The sequence below is a fragment of the Hyla sarda genome, chromosome 6 (assembly GCF_029499605.1).
Source record: "Hyla sarda isolate aHylSar1 chromosome 6, aHylSar1.hap1, whole genome shotgun sequence".
Lineage (NCBI taxonomy): Eukaryota > Metazoa > Chordata > Amphibia > Anura > Hylidae > Hyla > Hyla sarda.
The window spans coordinates 114,045,693-114,065,863 of NC_079194.1; the positions used below are offsets into that span (position 1 = coordinate 114,045,693).

Genomic DNA, 20,171 nt, shown 5'->3' on the forward strand with positions numbered 1-20,171 from the left:
GGCTTCCACCTGGTCCCTGACTATATCTAACCTCCTCCCACGCACTCCCTTGCCGGATCTTGTTGCCCTTGTGCCTAGTGAAAGCGTTTTGTGTGTCTAAAGCCTGTGTACCAGAACTTCTGCTATCCACCCTGACTACGAACCTTGCCGCCTGCCCCCGACCTTCTGCTACGTCCGACCTTGCTTCTGTCTACTCCCTTGTACCTCGCCTATCATCAGCAGTCAGAGAGGTGAGCCGTTGCTAGTGGATACGACCTGGTCACTACCGCCGCAGCAAGACCATCCCGCTTTGCGGCGGGCTCTGGTGAAAACCAGTAGTGACTTAGAACCGGTCCACTAGCGCGGTCCTCGCCAATCCCTCTCTGGCACAGAGGATCCACTACCTGCCAGCCGGCATCGTGACACTGCCTTTGTTGACAACAGATTTCCCATGGTCATACCGAATTTTTTTCATCCTCGAAAAGTTTGACATAAAATTCCATTTAACCTGTCAGACAGATCCTGTTATATACATGATTCAATGTCTAAATTGTCCATTACAGTATATAGGGCGCACCACTCGCCCATTACATTTAAGACTAAACCAACACAGACAGAATATAAAAAAGAAATATTTACTACATGGAGTCTCCAAACATTTTGCTCTGATACATCCTGACAGTGACAAGTCCATTATAGTCACTCCCATTGACTTTGTACCAGCTACGGCGAACAACAGATTTGAACAACTTAAAAGGTTAGAGATGTTTTGGATATATAAGATGCATACTTTATCCCCTCATGGCCTCAATGAAATGAGAGAAATCATTTCATAAATGTGTCACTTACTTCTTGGCAGGATTCTTTCCCTTCTTCACAAGAAACTACGAGATACCATTGCGCATGCGCATCTTCCATTTAAATCTATTATGGTCACCCTGACAATCCCGTTCTTTCATACAAATGAATACGCATGCGCTCCTGCTGTCACCCTTTACGCATCCACGCATCATCTCATAGTCATCTCACTTGGACTGAATTGACTGCGCATGCCTCACAAGTAATTGCATACAGCACTTTTTCCAGATCTATGCTGATTTGTTTTTACCAGTTTTCTATGTGTTTTATAATATTGGATTTTATTATTGATGTTTTATTTTGATGTTTTATTAATTATATATGTATTGTAAGTGTTTAATAATGTTTATGAGTCTGGTTCGTACCGGTAATACTTCTGGTTCGTTTTCCCGGTCCATACGCCCAGAAGCAATTCACTTGGGTTTTTATAATAGTGAACCAACTGTATTGTATCAGTGCCTGACGTAGAGCGCGGTCCAGGCTGGAAACGCTTTCTAGTCTTGCGTTGCATGTCTATCTCCAAATAAATTCAATATAACTTCTAATTGCCTGAGAGTTCTGCGCCCTGATTGATGTCCCATTTTGGAATTATCTACTACCTCCCTTCTCTTGCTCAATGATTAAAGATACAGTATCTCATTTAACAAAAGAGAAAATCCAGTATATATTTTTCTATAACAACCACAGCACAGTTTTCTCTTTCAAGAGCAGTTTAAGATATAAAAGAAGATCTGTCATTGGTTAAGGGTGGCATTTTCTGATAAATGAAGCCTATATATGTACCCATAAATGTGCACTGCAGTTAAGCAGAGGCACAGCCATAATTAATCCGCGTCATGAGAAGCAGCCGTTCAGTTATAAATGGAAACATCTTAAGATGAATGAAGAGATAATGGTGTAAAGTGAGTCTCATCCGCTGTTATTTTTATCTGTGACAAGTATTCATTAAGTCATTTAGTACAAAAAACTGTAGACCGCGTTGGCTCCACCGGACCATGCTGAGTCACAGGGGCCTAAGAGACTATCAGCGCTGGGAGAAACTCTAGTAATAAAATAAAATTTAAAAAAACAACATAAACTAATCATTTGTGCATGCTTGGAGCTTGCTTAAAGAGGTTATCCAGGAAAAAAAAAATTTTTATATATCAACTGGCTCCAGAAAGTTAAACAGATTTGTAAATTACTTCTATTAAAAAAATCTTAATCCTTTCAGTACTTATGAGCTGATGAAGTTGAGTTGTTCTTTTCTGTCTAAGTGCTCTCTGATGACACGTGTCTCGGGAACTGCCCAGTTTAGAAGCAATCCCCATAGCAAAGCTCTTCTACTCTGTGCAGTTCCCGAGACAAGCAGAGATGTCAGCAGAGAGCACTGTTGCCAGACAGAAAACAACAACTCAACTTCAGCAGCTGATAATTATTGAAAGGATTAAGATTTTTTAATAGAAGTAATTTACAAATCTGTTTAACTTTCTGGAGCCAGTTGATATAAAAAAAAAGTTTTTTTCTGGAATACCCCTTTAACTGGAATATGTCCTGACAACAAGCTCAAGGTTTACATAAGCCCTTGGGCGATAGAGTCAGGGATGGCTCAATTTATGTAATCCAAACAGTGTACCATTTCCAGTGGCCCTTTGTTTGTTATACTTTGTGTTGTAAAAGTGACATAACATTATTTTCCTGTTATTTTGATCAAAGAGCTACAAACATATCAAATGAAAGCATGTATTCAAAACAACTGGGCAATTTTACAAACTGACCCAGTTGTCGCAGCATCTTTGCCACCCCAGGTCCAAATGACAGCTAGACGGAGTCGCAATTTGCGTGACATTCTGGTCAGAAGTCACTATGTGGCCAAAACTCAGAGCATCTTTGGGTTAAGTAGACCACGTATGGGTTGCTTCCCTTGCGGCCAATGCCGAGCATGCAGCAACATTCAGCGAGCTACTGACTTTTGGTCAGCAGATGGCCAGCGTCACTTTAATATCCGCCAGTATGCCTCGTGCAGCAGTACATATGTTATTTATTATGCTACTTGCGGTTGCTCCAAAATTTACATCGGACTTGCATCCAGAGAATTACGTGTTAGAACAAGAGAACATGTACGAGACATACTGGCAGCCAAAACAATAGAGGATACCACCCTCCTTAAAACGCTCCCTAGACATTTTAGGGAATGCCACCAAAGTGACCCAGCATCCCTAAAAATCAGAGGCATCGAGCGACTCAATATGAATATTAGGGGAGGTAATTATAAGAAAATTCTGGCACAAAAAGAAGCAAGGCACCTTAGGCACCATGACACCGAAAGGTCTTAATGAGCAGCTCAGTTTCTCATCTTGTAAAATCTATTATTTCACTGTACCGTTTGCCTTGATTTTAATGCTATCTCTTTCTTTCTGAAGGTTTTAACTGTATGATATCTTTTCTACTTGCGCATCTGACAGCGGCATTCAGAGAGATTCCAATGAAGCCTATTCTCTCCTCCTGTATGGATCTTGTTATATGATATGTATTGTAATGTCTCCAGTCTACTATAGGATACTTAGTTGCCGACATGATAGTTGGCTTAGGGGACACATATATTGTATATGACAGTGGAAGCGATCAGCTTCCATTCGTATTGAAGCTCGCATCTTGTACATTGTATGGTAATATTTGGATGAATGATGAGTTAATCACCAGTATCCTGTATCTTATACATAACCATGTTCATTAGTATTATCTTATATTAATAGTAATAAATTATATTTTCTTGCACACACTAATTTCACCCGTTTTTCACTTGTTATTTCTATATTTTTATTTGTTTATTTTTTTAGTTTGTCACATTGGGGTCCCATAATCTAGATTGGATATGTCTTAGCCCCCACTCACTATCCACCCTTACGGTGGTCTTTATCATGGGTGTCACTTTAGATATTTTTCACATTACCAATTTTGGGCTTCACTTATTCTCTTTGTTGAGACTATATATCCCTTAGGGTCTTAAATAAATATTTTAATACATATGGTGGGAATATTGTGAGATTATCACAATATACTTGTGAACATGGTATTCTAGCGTGGACACACGCCTGCACGGTGGCGTGTAGACACGCGTTCATGATTGCTCACCCAACTTACCTTTTATACTATTTTATGGTTATTGAACACTTTTTTGTACTACTGTTTTAAAGACATAAAATAGGACTATTTTTTGCATACATGTTAATGAGTTATTAATTATTGTCATGTGCAATGTATTATGTATGTGGTATTTTATTGTCATTTGCAACGCATATTATTATTTAAATTAAAATATATAGGGAATGTATGTTTACAAACATGTTGCTAAGAGACTTACAGCAGCAGACTTATATGGATCCCAGTTGGTGAGGGTTTAGGGCCTTCCATTTTTTCACATATTGCAGCTGTCAACGCCGATCTATCTGGTGCGCATGCGCCGGGCCCATATCCTGGCACTGTCTCTCCGGGCGTCCGGGGGCCGAGCACGCATGTCCGGATACTACGTATCAGTGACCTGCACGGTTTGGCTATGACGCGGCGGTGAGCAGTGATTTCCATCCGGGTTACGGCCCGGCGCATGCGCCGTAGCAGGCAGATCGGCGCGCAATAGCGCCATTTGGCTAAGTATTTAAGGGAGAGTAACATGGACTTAGACAGCGTCCCTTGAGAAAGTCCAGGCTGACGAAACGTACGTTGGGGCGGTGGTGACAGGTCTCTATCATGGGTAAGTGAGTGCCAGCTTTTTCAGTGCTATTATTTTATGCACCATTAGTGTCCATTCCAGTTATCCTGAGTGGGTAACTGGACATCACATCAGTAGAGGTTATATGCCCCTTCCCTTGTCCTATCGGACATTACTATTGGACACCCAATACTGCTGCTGTAGATCTCACTGCATATACACTATATATGAGCACGGTTACATTTATTATACCTGTCTTACCACCTTCTTTTCGGATTAGTTATCTGTCTACAACCATTGACCTTGTATTATGACAATATTTAGCAGTCATATTTGTGATTGTGATTTTAAAGAGTGTTAATAAAATTATTCTAGTTTTATCAGTAGCTATGGCTCTAGTGTTTCTTTATAAGTATACAAAATTTATTTTTAGAGCTCTACTGTAGCATTGGTTCATAGACCCGCAGCGAGTTCCAAATATGGTTTATATACCAGTAGTCTCTATGTATGCTATACTACAATGCTGCTATTTTTTGTTGCTAAACATAAACCCATAATGCTACTTTTGGAGGAAAAAGGACCAACAGCAACACCTCATCCCCATAGTGAAGTATGGGGAAGGGACCATCATGGTCCACATCTTGTGGTCAATGATGAAGCAAATAATTCAAATGTGTTTTACTTCATTTATAGGAGAATTTAAGAGAAGTAGTTCATGACCTTTAAGCTGATAAGATATGGGATGCAACAAGACAACAACCCAAATCACAAAACAAAATTAATTAAAAATGGTTGAAAAGGAAGGTTTGTTGTTTTAGAATGGCTTATTGAGCTGCTGTGACCAGATGTAAAGAGGGCTGTGCATGACAGATATTCTAGAAATAATAATGGATAAAACACATTTGCAGGGAGGAAACTTCACCACACCCCTGTCCTTACCTACTTGGAGAAATTCCCGCCCTAAGTAGTGGTGGCCCCAACTGGGTGACATGTACAGGGATCTAGTCTAAGATCTAGGAGGAAGAATAGGCTGACAAACCAGGTTTGAACCAGCCAGGCACATCAGGGACAGAATCAGAACCGTAGGCAATAGTCAGGGCCGAGGTCAAAGCCAGGAGGTAGAGTCAAGGACGATACAAGAGAAGTTAGAGAATATTCCAGAGAATAGTCTGTAGTGAAGCCAGGGGTTCAGATAACAAGGAGGGAACATCAAAAGTCAAATCAGAAGCTAAAAGGCAGAAATCAATTAAAGGGGTTGTCTGGTGGAATTTAGATTTTTTTTTTACTGTCCCCAGCCTGCCTAATAACATAACAAAAACTTTAAAATTACCTTCCTCTGCTCCCTTATAGCTCCGGTATCAGGATGCTCTGCCCACGCCTGTGACTCTGCCTTCCCCCTGAACTGCAGAGCTTAGCATCTACAGCGGGGAACTGACAGTGCTGCTTGGCAATCACTGGCCGAGGTAGGACACCAATGCAGGCAGTGATAGGCGGAGAGGTGCTTTGATGATACCGGCTCTGTTAAGCAGCTTGAAGGTGTAGACCAGCTGGAGAAGGGGTGTCCTGATACCTGAGCTACGAATGAGCAGAGGAAGGTGAGTTAAATGGGTACTCCACTTGCCCCAGCGTTCAGAACATTTAGTTCAGAACACTGAATGTTGGCTGCGGGGTTGTAACGTCATGGTCACACACCCTCAGTGCAAGTCTATGGGAGGGGGCGTACGCCCCCTCCCATAAACTTGCATTGAGGGGGCGTGACCATGACGTCACAACCCCGCAGCCCACACCCAGCGTTCGGAACGAAATCTTCTGAATGCTGTGGCAGTGGAGTACCCCTTTAAAGTGTTATTTTATTAGGCAGTCTGGAGACAATAAGAAAATAATAAATTCCACCAGACAACCTCTTTAACCAGGCAGGAAGTCAATACACAGCAGATCTGTTCCTAGAGAAGCATTTAAAAGCCTGTCTAAATCTGCTGCCACTTAGGAAGTATGGAACTCCAGGGCCGAGCATGACTGACCCAGCAAATCAGCTTTCTGATCAGCAAGGCTTGTAGCCATAGCTAAGGAGCAACGCTGTTAGCATTGCAGCAGCCAGGAGGAGGAGATCACCATCGGACACAGCTGGGTAAGTATGTTACAGAGGAACTGCACAAAATATCTTCAAAATATACAAATCTGCAGCTTCAGGAAACATATAGAAGAAGTGATTGCTGCTTAAAGGTACGTTCACACTGCGGAATCTCCGCTCTCAGGATTCAGTGAGCAGAGATTCCACCTGGCGGCCGCCGCCGAAAATACTACGGCGGTAGGACCGCGCGGCACTGCACCATAACCATTGACGGCTATGCAGTTCTTGCGGAATTCTGCACAAAGAATGAACATGTTAATTCTCTGTGCAGAACAATTTCAGCAGCGGAAATGTCCGCCGCTGAAATTCCTCGGTGTGAACGGGTCTCGCGGAAGACTCATTCACACTGATGGTAATGTTCACAGCGCGCAGTGTGAACATACCCTAATAGGGATCTACAGGTTGTAAATATTGTGTTTAACAGGGGCAAGTCTTACAAATATCCTGCCATTGTTAAAGGGCTTTGCAGTCTCCCCGACGGTTCAGGTAATCTGTCAGTAATGTGTACTGTGTTAGATGTAGTGACTGGGATGGGGGGCGTGCATATTTAATGTACGGGGTGCGTGGTCAGTGCTGACACTTTTATACAGCAGGACCTCTTGAAACAAAGCCCTATAAATTGGGAATGAAGGGGTGCTGCTTGACATGCTATATGATAAGCCCCCCTAGGTTAGCTATAGGATCCATTATCTTGTTTTTGCAATAAGAACATGTTGCTACCTTTGCCACCAAAAAATACCGTCCAGTTTAGAGGGTGTAGCTTTATGGAGTGTGTGCGTACATTAGGCTCAGAGGAGTAACGCCTAAGCAAAATCTGCAACAGGGTCCCATGTGCCAATTATAATACTGGTCCCTTATGGGGCAGATGTACCTTAGGGACCCTTAAGCACCAGGTCCCTGGTGAAACTACTACCTCTGCACCCCCTATAGTTAGGCCCCTGATTAGGCTGTGTCTACTGCCAGAAGTTCTAAAGTGATATGAAGCAGAGAAGTGGGGGTTGCACTTGCCTAGACAAATGTACAGCAGCAGAAGTACAAGTTCTTTTATAGCTTCTGGTGGAAAAGAAAGTCAAATATGCTTTGAAGCTGAAAGTGCCCTTGAAAAGCAGAAGCACAAATGCCTCACACTGACCTCCACAGCAGCTGGAATAGTGGAAATTCAAGCCTAATACATATGTACTAACAACAAAAGAAAAAAAGAAATCAGCAATTAATATGACTAGGGGTAAATTTAATATGGGGACTGACCCACAGGTAATATTGGTTGGTCAGGACAACGTAATATAGATATGACATGAAGTGGGCACAGACTTACCCAGTCCTCCTGCTACCACCACTCGGCCTCCCAGGTATCCTGTCACAAAGTCTGCTCTTTTTTCCCTCAATCGCGTGGATCGGTAGGGTTTGCACCAGATTCCTGCAAGACATACAGCTTTAATTAACTCTTCAGAATCTGCTAGAACAAATATCTCGTCTTTTAAAGCCATACTTTTTTTCATCTGTAGGGCTTGTTTTATGGAGGACCAATTGTACCTTAAAAGGCCACTTATTTTACCGAAAAATCTAGGAAACCGAAAACAAAAATATTTGTGGGCTCAAATATGCTTGAAAGCAATATGCTTAAAAATCTCCATATTCTGACCCCTACAACATTTCTATTTATTCATCTACCGATTTTTGACAGGGCTAATCATTTGCACTGTGATCTTTAGCTTTTATTGGTATTAATTGGACTTTTTTTTTTCCTGATATATGATGTGACCCAAAAAATGTTTTTTCCCATTTCCGACATTCACTGTGTGGGTTCATAAACATTATATTTCAATAGTTCCTAAAATTCCATATGCAGTTATAGCAAATATGTTTGTTTGTGTTTCAGATACTTTTTATTCAAGAAATAGTGTTTCCCTTCAAGAAAGTCATCACAAAACCAATATGTTAAAGGGGTACTCCGGCCCTAAGACATCTTATCCCCGCCCCTGCTATGCAAGTCCACTATGCAAGTCTATGGGAGGGGGAGTGATGGCCGAATTTCACAGTGTTAGCCTACAGACAGCTGTCACCAACCAGACCAGAAGGGTCTAGCCAAGGTGCCCAACGTGGTAAAAAAAAGTATTTATATATTTTAAAAACATTTGTTTACATTTTGAATCCTAGGGGATTATAATAGTCCATAGGAAACTAATATAAGAAATCATTGGATTGCTTATACTGATCATTGCAATGCTATTTCATAACACTGACCAGTTAAATCGGTGCTCTGCTATTACATGTGCCTCATAAGGATTTTTTTTACCTTCCTCTGGATCAACACAGTAGGGCTAGAGCTGAACATGTCTTTTTTCAACCTTATCAGCTATGTATCTGTGCACATATTTTCCCCATAGTTTTCGAACCGTTTTCTTTTTCTAGAATAGAAAGTTTTTCAAAGCTCAATGGGAGGCAATAAACAGGGGGATGTGGAGTGTGATTACAAGGTGGGAAAATCACAAGGAGGAGGTTGACAAGCAAATGATGAGTCTTCAGCTAGACAATCACGTTTCTCTACCATATACAGTGTACTCCATGTTACTTGTCATCTGCAGACAATAAGATGGAGGTTTATAATGGTTGCCCTTGTGCACAGGTAAAAATACATGTATTTACCTCAGGAGGGGATGTGAACAACTTCACGTTACATAACAGCACATTTTATTTAAAGGGACATTCCTTAAAAGAAGTGGATAAAAAATATGTTGTTGCTCCAGCACTTTGGATATTCATACAAAACGGAATTCTTTATTGCATCTGAATAGAAAACTTAGAAATGTACATATAAATGTAGAAAAAAATGGTGGACATATCTTGCATTACATGTATTATGTGTTTTAGACACCTTTTAGACATTTTTGACATTCTTGTGTCAACAAGAGGACATGGCCAGGCATAGGTGGCCTGGCTTAAAAAAAGAAATGGTATGGCAAAAAAGTATAAGTGAAGGGCTTTAGGTGACACATGATTAATCTCTTTGGTATTCTTTGAATTTCTGTGTCATGCTCTGTCCTCATAGGCCCTGCCCATCTTAGACTCCCCATTTTTCTAGTGGCCTCACCACCTTTACACAACCTTTCTATCTATAGAGCCTCAAACTGTCAAAATATCCAATTGCGGTCCTGTACAGTATAAATAGGTGGGTAAGTAGGTCCTATTAAGTAGGTATATCCCAGTATGCAGGTATGTCACAGCAGGCAGGTAGTTCCCCTCATTAGGTATGTATGTCTCATAATAGTTAGATATGTAAATATGTAGGTAGGTAGCCAGGTAGCTATGTCGGTAGGTAGTTAGGTAGCCAAGTAGGTAGGTAACTTTCTAGGTTGGTAGGTTGCTAGGTAGGTAGCAAAGGTAGGTAGCTGGTTAGGTAGGCATATAGTAAGGTAGCCAGGTAGGTATGTAGGTAGGTATATAGGAAGGTAGCCAGGTAGGTAGCTATCTAGGTAGGTAGCCAGGTAGGTAGACGGATAGGAATGTATATAGTAAAATAGCCAGGTAGGTATGTAGGTAGGAATATAGGAAATTAGCCAGATTGGCAGTTATCTAGGTAGGTAGGTTGCTAGGTAGGCAGGTAGGTATGTAAGTAGGTATATAGGAAGGTAGCCGGGTAGGTAGCTAGTTAGCTATGTAGTTAGGTAGTTGGCTGGATAGGTATAAATACAGGTAGGTAGGTAGGCAGGTCGGTAGGGAGCGAATTAGGTAGGTAGCCAGGTAGCTATGTAGGTAGGTAAAACAAAGATGGTAGGGGCAGCACAATCCAAATAAATGTAGGTAGTGGGATGCAAGCAAGCAAAGTAACAGTCCCAATTGCAGACCATATAGAAAATTCCTAAGTTGAAAAAATCCGGCAGCACTCCCATGCAAACACCCAACAAGAAGGGAACACAAAAAACAATTAGAATAAATACAGTCATTACCAAGTGGACCAGGTAGATGTGTATGCTTCCACCACCAAACGTTTCGCTCAATGCTTCTTCCGGGGCGTGGCGTGGCCCCGGAAGAAGCCTTGAGCGAAACGTTGGGTGGTGAAAGCATACACATCTACCTGGTCCACTTGGTAATGACTGTATTTATTCTAAAAGTTTTTTGTGTTCCCTGTATTTCTGCCATTTGCATTTCCTGCTTTGATACTCTTCTTGTATGCACTTTTGGCACTTTTTGCTGCTACCTTCAGCATTTTGACCCCTTTTTGTGAACACTACTTATGTTTGCCACAGTAATACTAACATTGTGGTCTCTTCCATGTATGCTTCCATTTCTGTTCAGTTTTCCAACAGTTACATTCTCTCCCTATATGTAATCAATTTTAAATGTATGTTTTTCTATGTAATCAAGTGTAATAAAGTGATGTTTTATTGATTCATAAACAACTTTCTTGTCTGTTGTTTGGGATTAGCGTTTGGCGTGGATCAGTCACACATGGGAATTCTTTGTGTTAAGCACTCCCATGCAGTAAAAGCAACAGGCTTTTATAGAATGTGTCGGCAGATAAGAGCCATTCGGCCCATCTAGTCTGCCCAATATTCTGTATACTATCAATAGTCCTTTTCCCTATCATCTTATATAAAGGGATAGCCTTACACCTATCTCTAGCTTATCTGAATGATAGCCTTATACCTATCTCTATCTTATAAGAAGGATAGCCTTATACCTATCTCTATCTTATATGAAGGATAGCCTTATACCTATCTCTATCTTATATGAAGAATAGCCTTATACCTATCTCTATCTTATAAGAAGGATAGCCTTATACCTATCTCTATCTTATATGAAGGATAGCCTTATACCTATCTCTATCTTATATGAAGGATAGCCTTATACCTATCTCTATCTTATATTAAGGATGACCTTATACCTATCTTTATCTTATATAAAGGATAGCCATATACCTATATCTATGTTAAATGAAGGATAGCCTTATACCTATCTCTATCTTATATAAAGGATAGCCATATACCTATCTCTATCTTATATGAAGGATAGCCTTATACCTATCTCTATCTTATATGAAGGGATAGCCTTATACCTATCTCTATCTTATGTGAAGGATAGCCTTATACCTATCTCTATCTTATATGAAGGATAGCCTGATGCCTATCCCATACATGCTTAACCCCTTAAGGACCAAGGACGTACCGGTACGTCCTGAGTCCTTTCCCTTTCTATAACGCAGGGCCACGACGTGTCATAGCGGGTTGGGCCCGGCCTCTAACAACGGCCAGGACCCGTGGCTAATAGCGCGCGGCATTGATCGTGGTGCCGCGCGCTATTAACCCTTTAACTTCAACTTTGAATGCCGGGTCTAAAGTGAAAGTAAAACCATGCCGGTTAGCTCAGGGAGCTGTTCGGGATCGCCGCGGCATCCCGAACAGCTGTTAGACACGAGGAGGGTCTCCTACCTTGCCTCCTGGTGTCCAATCGCCGAATGACTGCTCAGTGCCTGAGATCCAGGCATGAGCAGTCAAGCGGCAGAATCATCGATCACTGGTTTCTAATGAGAAACCAGTGATCAATGATAAAGATCAATGTGTGCAGTGTTATAGGTCCCTATGGGAGCTATAACACTGCAAAAAAAAAGTGAATAAAGATCATTTAACCCCTCCCCTATTAAAAGTTTGAATCACCCCCCTTTTCCCATTTAAAAAAAAAAAACAGTGTAAATAAAAATAAAAATAAACATATGTGGTATCACCGCGTGCGGAAATGTCCGAATTATAAAAATATATCGTTAATTAAACCGCATGGTCAATGGCGTACGGGAAAAAAAAATTCCAAAGTCCAAAATAGTGCATTTTTGGTCCCTTTTTATATAATGAAAAAATGAATAAAAAGTGATCAACAAGTCCGGTCAATACAAAAAGGGTACCGCTAAAAACTTCAGATCACGCCGCAAAAATGAGCCCTCATACCGACCCATACGCGGTAAAATAAAACAGTTATAGGGGTCAGAAAATGACAATTTTAAACATATAAATTTTCCTGCATGTAGTTATGATTTTTTTCAGAAGTACGACAAAATCAAACCTATATAAGTAGGATATCATTTTAATCGTATGGACCTAGAGAATAAAGAGAATGTGTCATTTTTACCGAAAAATTTACTGCGCAGAAACAGAAGCCCCCAAAAGTTACAAAATGGGGGGGGGGGGTTCAATTTTGTCTCACAATGATTTTTTTTTTCTGTTTCGCCATAGATTTTTGGGTAAAATGACTGATGTTACTGCAAAGTAGAACTCGTGGCGCAAAAAATATGCTATCATATGGATTTTTATGTGCAAAATTGAAAGGGTTATGATTTTTTAAAGGTAAGGAGGAAAAAACGAAAGTGCAAAAAACTGAAAAAACCCCTGGTTCTTAAGGGGTTAAACCTCTTTACTATACTTTCAGTTACCACTTCTGCAGTAAGGCTATTCCATGCATCCACTACTCTCTCAGTAAAGTAATACTTCCTCATATAACTTTTAAACCTTTGCCCCGCTAATATAAAACTATGTCCTCCTGTGGTAGTTTTTCTTCTTTTAAATATGCTCTCCTCCTTTACTGTGTTGATTCCCTTTATGTATATAAAAGTCTCTATCATATCCCCTCTGTCTCTTCTTTCTTCCAAGCTATACATGTTAAGGTCCTTTACCCTTTCCTGGTAAGTTTTATCCTGCCTTATCCTGTTTTCTCACATGCCTTATCCAAAATATGCGTCCAAGGTAGAAAGGTGGCACTCCAATTGTGTAGCAAGTGAGTTTATTTTTTGAAAATAATTTGCACTGCCATTTTCCTTCCTATATCACTCATCAGTCATGGCATGAAAACTGAGGGGTGACGACAATATCACTGATTATCTTGTAACAAACGCCCCTGTGATATGGTGGGATATAAGGCAGTGAGTGAATAGTCAGTTCTTGACATTGATGTGTTAAAATCTGAACAGATGGCCAAGTGTATGGATCCAAGTGACTACAGTAAGCCCTTAGGTGTGTTGGCTAGACAACTGGGTCAGAGCATCTCCAAAATGGTAGTTAATATGCAGTTATTAGTTCCTACCAAAAGCAGTTCAAGGAAGCTTGCCTTTTGCTCATAGATAGTAAAGGCTAGCTAGCACAAGATTGGTCAGAGTGTCTATGGTGATCCCTGTCCATCCATAAAGCTGTCTACAGTGGCCATATGAGTATCAGAACTGGACCATGGAGCAATGGAAGATTGTGGCTGGATGTCATGAATCTAATTTTCTTTTATATCGCGTGGATGGCTGGATGGCACAAGGATACACAATGTGAAGAAAGCATGCTAGCAGAGGCAGTGTGGTGCTCTGGGCAATGTTCTGCTAGAAAACCTTGGGTCCTGGCATTCTTGTGGATGTGACTGGGGCACATACCACCTACCTTAACACTGTTGCAGACCAAGTCCATCCCTTCATGGCAACTGTATTCTCTAATCTCTAAGAATGACAAGAGTGTTGACATGATCTCCAATTTCCCCACAAAAAGGGGTATTCCAGCCTTAGACATCTTAACCCCGATCCAAAGGATAAATGTCTGATCGCAGGGGTCCTGCCGATGGGACCCTGCAATCAGACATCTTATGCCCTATCCTTTGGATAGGAGATAAGATGTCTAAGGCCGGAATACCCCTTTAATCCTATTACACATCTGTGGGATGTAGTGGAACAATAAATGTAATCCATGGAGGCCGCACCTCGGAGTCCATGTTTTGATGGGTCAAAGCTGTTTTGGCAGTATGAGGAGGATCTACACAATATTAGGCAGGTGTTTTTGTCACGATGCCGGCTGGCAGGTAGTGGATCCTCTGTGCCAGAGAGGGATGGCGAGGACCGCGCTAGTGGACCGGTTCTAAGCCACTACAGGTTTTCACCAGAGCCCGCCGCAAAGCGGGATGGTCTTGCTGCGGCGGTAGTGACCAGGTCGTATCCACTAGCAACGGCTCACCTCTCTGGCTGCTGAAGATGCTGAAGATAGGCGCGGTACAAGGGAGTAGGCAGAAGCAAGGTCGGACGTAGCAGAAGGTCGGGGGCAGGCGGCAAGGATCGTAGTCAGGGGCAACGGCAGGAGGTCAGGAACACGGACTAGGAACAGACAAGGGAACGCTTTCACTAGGCACAAGTGCAACAAGATCCGGCAAGGGAGTGCAAGGGAAGTGAGGTAATATAGGGAAGTGCACAGGTGATTACCCTAATTGGAACCACTGCGCCAATCAGCGGCGCAGTGGCCCTTTAAATCGCAGAGACCCGGCGCGCGCGCGCCCTAGGGAGCGGGGCCGCGCGCGCCGGGACAGAACAGACGGGGAGCGAGTCAGGTAGGGGGACCGGGGTGCGCATCGCGAGCGGGCGCTACCCGCATCGCGAATCGCATCCCGGCTGAAGGCGGGACCGCAGCGCACCCGGTCAGTGGATCTGACCGGGGCGCTGCAACAATGAAGATGAGGCGAGTGCTCCGGGGAGGAACGGGGACCCGGAGCGCTCGGCGTAACAGTACCCCCCCCCTTGGGTCTCCCCCTCTTCTTGGGGCCAAAGAACCTGAGGAAAAAAAACTCAATTTTTCCGTGATGAGGTCCGATGCACATTAGGAGGGGTTCTGTGTGGAAACGTACGAGACAGTCCAATCTTTTATTGAAAAAACAATAGATGTAGAGGGGTCTGGCGAGACTGGTCACAGGAACGTAGAACCTGTTGATGAGAGAGGCCAAAAAAAATTTTCCTGCAGATCCGGAATCCAAGAAGAGCATAGTAGAGAAGGAGAAGGTAGAGGCAGATATCCGCACAGGCACAGTAAGGCGTGGAGAAGCAGAGTTGACATCAAGAACTGTGTCACCTTTGTGCGGAGTCAGCGTACGTCTTTCCAGGCGGGGAGGACGGATAGGACAATCCTTCAGGAAGTGTTCGGTACCGGCATAGTACAGGCAAAGATTCTCCATGCGGCGTCGTGTCCTCTCTTGAGGTGTCAAGCAAGACCGGTCAACTTGCATAGCCTCCGCGGCGGGAAGCACAGGAACAGATTGCAGAGGACCAGAGGAGAGAGGAGCCGGAGAGAAAAAACGCTTCGTGCGAACAAAGTCCATATCCAGGCGGAGCTCCAGACGCCATCCGGAAGAACGCATGTCAATGCGAGTGGCTAGATGAATGAGTTCATGTAGGTCAGCAGGAGTCTCTCGTGCGGCCAGAACATCTTTAATGTTGCTGGATAGGCCTTTTTTAAAGGTCGCGCAGAGAATCTCACTATTCCAGGACAACTCGTAAGCAAGAGCACGGAACTGAATGGCGTACTCGCCAACGGAAGAAACACCCTGGGCCAGGTTCAGCAGGGCAATCTCGGCTGAAGAAGCTCGGGCAGGTTCCTCAAAGACACTTCGAATTTCCGAGAAGAAGGAGTGTACAGAGGCAGTGACGGGGTCATTGCGGTCCCAGAGCGGTGCGGCCCATGACAGGGCTTTTCCAGACAGAAGGCAGAACACGAAAGCCACCTTAGACCTTTCAGTAGGAAACTGGTCCGACATCATCTCCAAGTGCTGGGAACATTGCGAAAGAAAGCCACGGCAATACTTAGAGTCCCCATTAAATTTGTCCGGCAAGGATAGGCGGAGGCTAGGAGTGGCCACTCGCTGCGGAGGAGGTGCAGGAGCTGGCGGAGGAGAAGATTGCTGGAGAAGTTGCGACTGAAGTTGGTGCGAAATGGTGGACATTTCCGACAGCTGACGGGTTAGAAGGGCGATCTGTCGGGCTTGCTGGGCGGCCACCGTGGTGAGGTCAGCGACAACTGGCAGAGGAACTTCAGCGGGATCCATGGCCAGATCTACTGTCACGATGCCGGCTGGCAGGTAGTGGATCCTCTGTGCCAGAGAGGGATGGCGAGGACCGCGCTAGTGGACCGGTTCTAAGCCACTACAGGTTTTCACCAGAGCCCGCCGCAAAGCGGGATGGTCTTGCTGCGGCGGTAGTGACCAGGTCGTATCCACTAGCAACGGCTCACCTCTCTGGCTGCTGAAGATGCTGAAGATAGGCGCGGTACAAGGGAGTAGGCAGAAGCAAGGTCGGACGTAGCAGAAGGTCGGGGGCAGGCGGCAAGGATCGTAGTCAGGGGCAACGGCAGGAGGTCAGGAACACGGACTAGGAACAGACAAGGGAACGCTTTCACTAGGCACAAGTGCAACAAGATCCGGCAAGGGAGTGCAAGGGAAGTGAGGTAATATAGGGAAGTGCACAGGTGATTACCCTAATTGGAACCACTGCGCCAATCAGCGGCGCAGTGGCCCTTTAAATCGCAGAGACCCGGCGCGCGCGCGCCCTAGGGAGCGGGGCCGCGCGCGCCGGGACAGAACAGACGGGGAGCGAGTCAGGTAGGGGGACCGGGGTGCGCATCGCGAGCGGGCGCTACCCGCATCGCGAATCGCATCCCGGCTGAAGGCGGGACCGCAGCGCACCCGGTCAGTGGATCTGACCGGGGCGCTGCAACAATGAAGATGAGGCGAGCGCTCCGGGGAGGAACGGGGACCCGGAGCGCTCGGCGTAACAGTTTTATGGCATGGACCGGATGAGGTTAATTCAGATACTGGATTGTCAGATGATTTTTACGCTTTCTTTCCCATACACTGGGGGAAATGTATTATTCCACATGTGCCACATTTGAGTCCATTTACTATTAATGTACATTGTTTTGGCGCTACGTTATTATGTGTTCACATTTAGAGGTTTAGTTCATGAAAAGGGGGTGTAGTTAGAGTTTTCCCTATTAATTTTTTAATGCAAGCTTACTGTGTATTTTGTATCTGGGCAGGGATCAACAGACCAACGTGTACCAAAATAGTACACCTAAGCATACAATAGTAAATTCCCTCGCTGTATTGGTCCTTTCACCTAGAAAACTCTCCATCTCATTCCCGCCTGAACCCAAGCGAACAGTTAACCCCACGGATTTGTCATACATTAGCTAAGCTAAATCCCCACGTTTATTATATGGATGTAAAGAATCAGAATGTTCCAGGCTGACACACAGCAATCCTTGCTTCGGTAGAGAGAGAAAGACGAAGAACAGCATGTGCTTATCTCTCACCCCCTTGGGAAATGCAGTGTTGAGACAGCTGTGATCCTGCCTAAAGTGAGGCCAATTCATTCATCTGCTCGGCTGCCTGGACCATAATATCTGGCTTTCAGCTGTCATGTGTGATGGCCCAGTACGGGAGGCGTTACCCCGTACCCTGGCTGCCCTGTCCGGCAGCCTCCCTTCAGTGTCTCCTGGGCCCCTTGTATTTGTTTCCTCCCTGTATATATGTTTTGCTATGTATTATAATATATAATGTGTTGTTGCTTTAAGATATGTACCATGTGATTGTTACCCAGGAGGTATCAGTGACCAGGTGATCCCAGGGGTGACCTATGGGATCCCTGCTAGTCTCCCCCATATAACCCCCCGGGAGGAGCTAGCTCACTCTCTTTGAGCTCTGCTCTTTTCTGCTGAGATCCAGTCAAGTCGAGTCCTAGTGTGTGTGTCCAGTCATTGGAGGCCTCAAGTCCAGTCTGCAGCCACAGTCAATTACAAGTAAGATACAGTCATAGCTTTGTCAGTCATCAGTCAAGTCAGTCCCTGTCAGCAACTGTCAAGTCAGCGTGGCCTACATTAAATTGTCCAGTCCTACTACAAGTCCCAGCAAGCCCTTAAGGTCAGTGGTCACCTCCGTGGGCCCTGGCTGAACTTCATGAGTAGTGATGCACCCGTGTTATCCCTTGTTCTTATTGTGTGCCCTTGGCTGACTATCAGCTGCAGAGTACCCATTGTGCATAATGCTGGAAGTATGCTTTTGATAAGGGGGGACACCACGAAACGCGTCAAGCTTGAGCCCTGCTTCATATGTACATGCCTGTACTGCACTTTTAAAGAAGAAAATAAAGTTTGTGATTTTATTCCACCTGTCAAGCGCTGGATTTCTCCTGTTTACATAATTCATTTGAGTGGGGAAACTTTCACAGAAGTTGCAATCCACCAGTAAATAAATAGTTGATCACAAGCAAAACAAAGAGTCATATTTGTCATACAGAATAAAAAATACAATAGAGCGATGCTAATCTTGATGTTGGAGATGTGTGCCCTCAGGCTGTAGGAGCAGAGCTATGATCATGTGTGGATGATACAGAAGTGATTATGGAGACATCTCCAGAATGAAATGGATGGCTGCAGCAGAGCGTTGCGCTTTGATATAATAAAGCACTCGCTGTTTGTTCTCTGTACAGTGGAGATTTAAGGGCTGAGAGGCTTTAAATGAATGTTGGGTAGCACAGAAATAGAGATGAGGCCACAACCTCCAGGATAAAAGCTACATAACTACTACTCACAACAATCTAAATCCAACAAATGGAAACAGAGGTCCCCAGTCATGTCCCCCTCTATGTTCCATTGACCCTTTACTCTCATCCTGCTGGCAGAACTTTTCTAATGATCTTGCCTAGGTGCCATAGAGTCTTGTGTGATCTTTTCAGATTGCCAGTGGGGCAGATCATGGGCGACTGCTTCTGTTTGCATTAGATATGATACTTCTCCCTCTTTGTGTTAAAAAATTGAAGCATGGCTTATGTCTTGTGGACCCAAACTGTGCACCCACCATCACACTGACTTCAGTCACTACAGTGTAGATTTATTTAGTAATAGAAATGTACATTCCCTTTCCATTGTTGGATGTGCTTTGACTGTTCCATCCTGCTTGCACTTGAGACACCTCTAGTTGCCCCAGGAATCATCCAAGTAGACATGGGGTATCTCTAGCCAACCTCTTCTATTAAATCAGGGCGGGGGTTAATCGTTCTCTAAATGCAGCTCAAAAGACTTTCTACTCTACACCTGCAATAGCTGTGATAGGGAGACGTGAATGGAAGCCTCGTAACAAAATTAGCAGAAGGCAAGTGAATATCTTCAGGTGGAATGAATAAACCTTGATGTTACGTCGAGTACTCTGGGTCCCTGCTCCTCCCCGGAGCACTCGCGGCGTTCACCTCCATGCAGCGCCCTGGTCAGACCCGCTGATCGGGAGCGCTGCATTAGTGTTACAGGCGGGGATGCGACCCGTGTAGCGGGACGTGCCCACCCGCGGCTCGCATCCCAATCCTCTCACCTGTCCCGTCCTCCGTCTGCTCAGTCCCGGCGCCCTCGGCCCCACTCCCTAGGGCGTGCGCTCGCCGGCTCTCTGAGATTTAAAGGGCCAGTGTGACATTGATTGGTGCCTGGCCCAATCAGTACATACACCTGTGTCCTCATTATAAAAACCCACTTCCCCTTCCTGGTATCGCCGGATCTTGTTGCCTCAGTGCCAGTGAAAGCGTTTAGTGTATGTTCCAAGCCAGTGTTCTGGACCCTCTGCTGTTGCCCCTGACTACGATCCTTGCTGCCTGCCCTGACCTTCTGCTATGTCCGACCTTGCTCTTGCCTTGTCCCTTGTACCGCGCCTGTCTCAGCCGTCAGCTGGGGTTGAGTCGCTATCGGGTGGAACGAC

At 44.3% G+C, this 20,171-nt stretch overlaps 1 protein-coding gene across 1 annotated transcript in view; it reads right to left on the reverse strand.

Moving 5' to 3' along the window:
* Positions 1-20,171, reverse strand: part of KLHDC8B (kelch domain containing 8B) — a 165,996-nt gene that overhangs the window by 33,780 nt on the left and 112,045 nt on the right. Inside the window, exon 5 of the mRNA XM_056524759.1 lies at positions 7,972-8,073. Within this exon, the coding sequence (XP_056380734.1) occupies positions 7,972-8,073 (102 nt within the window). The remainder of the gene's footprint in view (positions 1-7,971; positions 8,074-20,171) is intronic.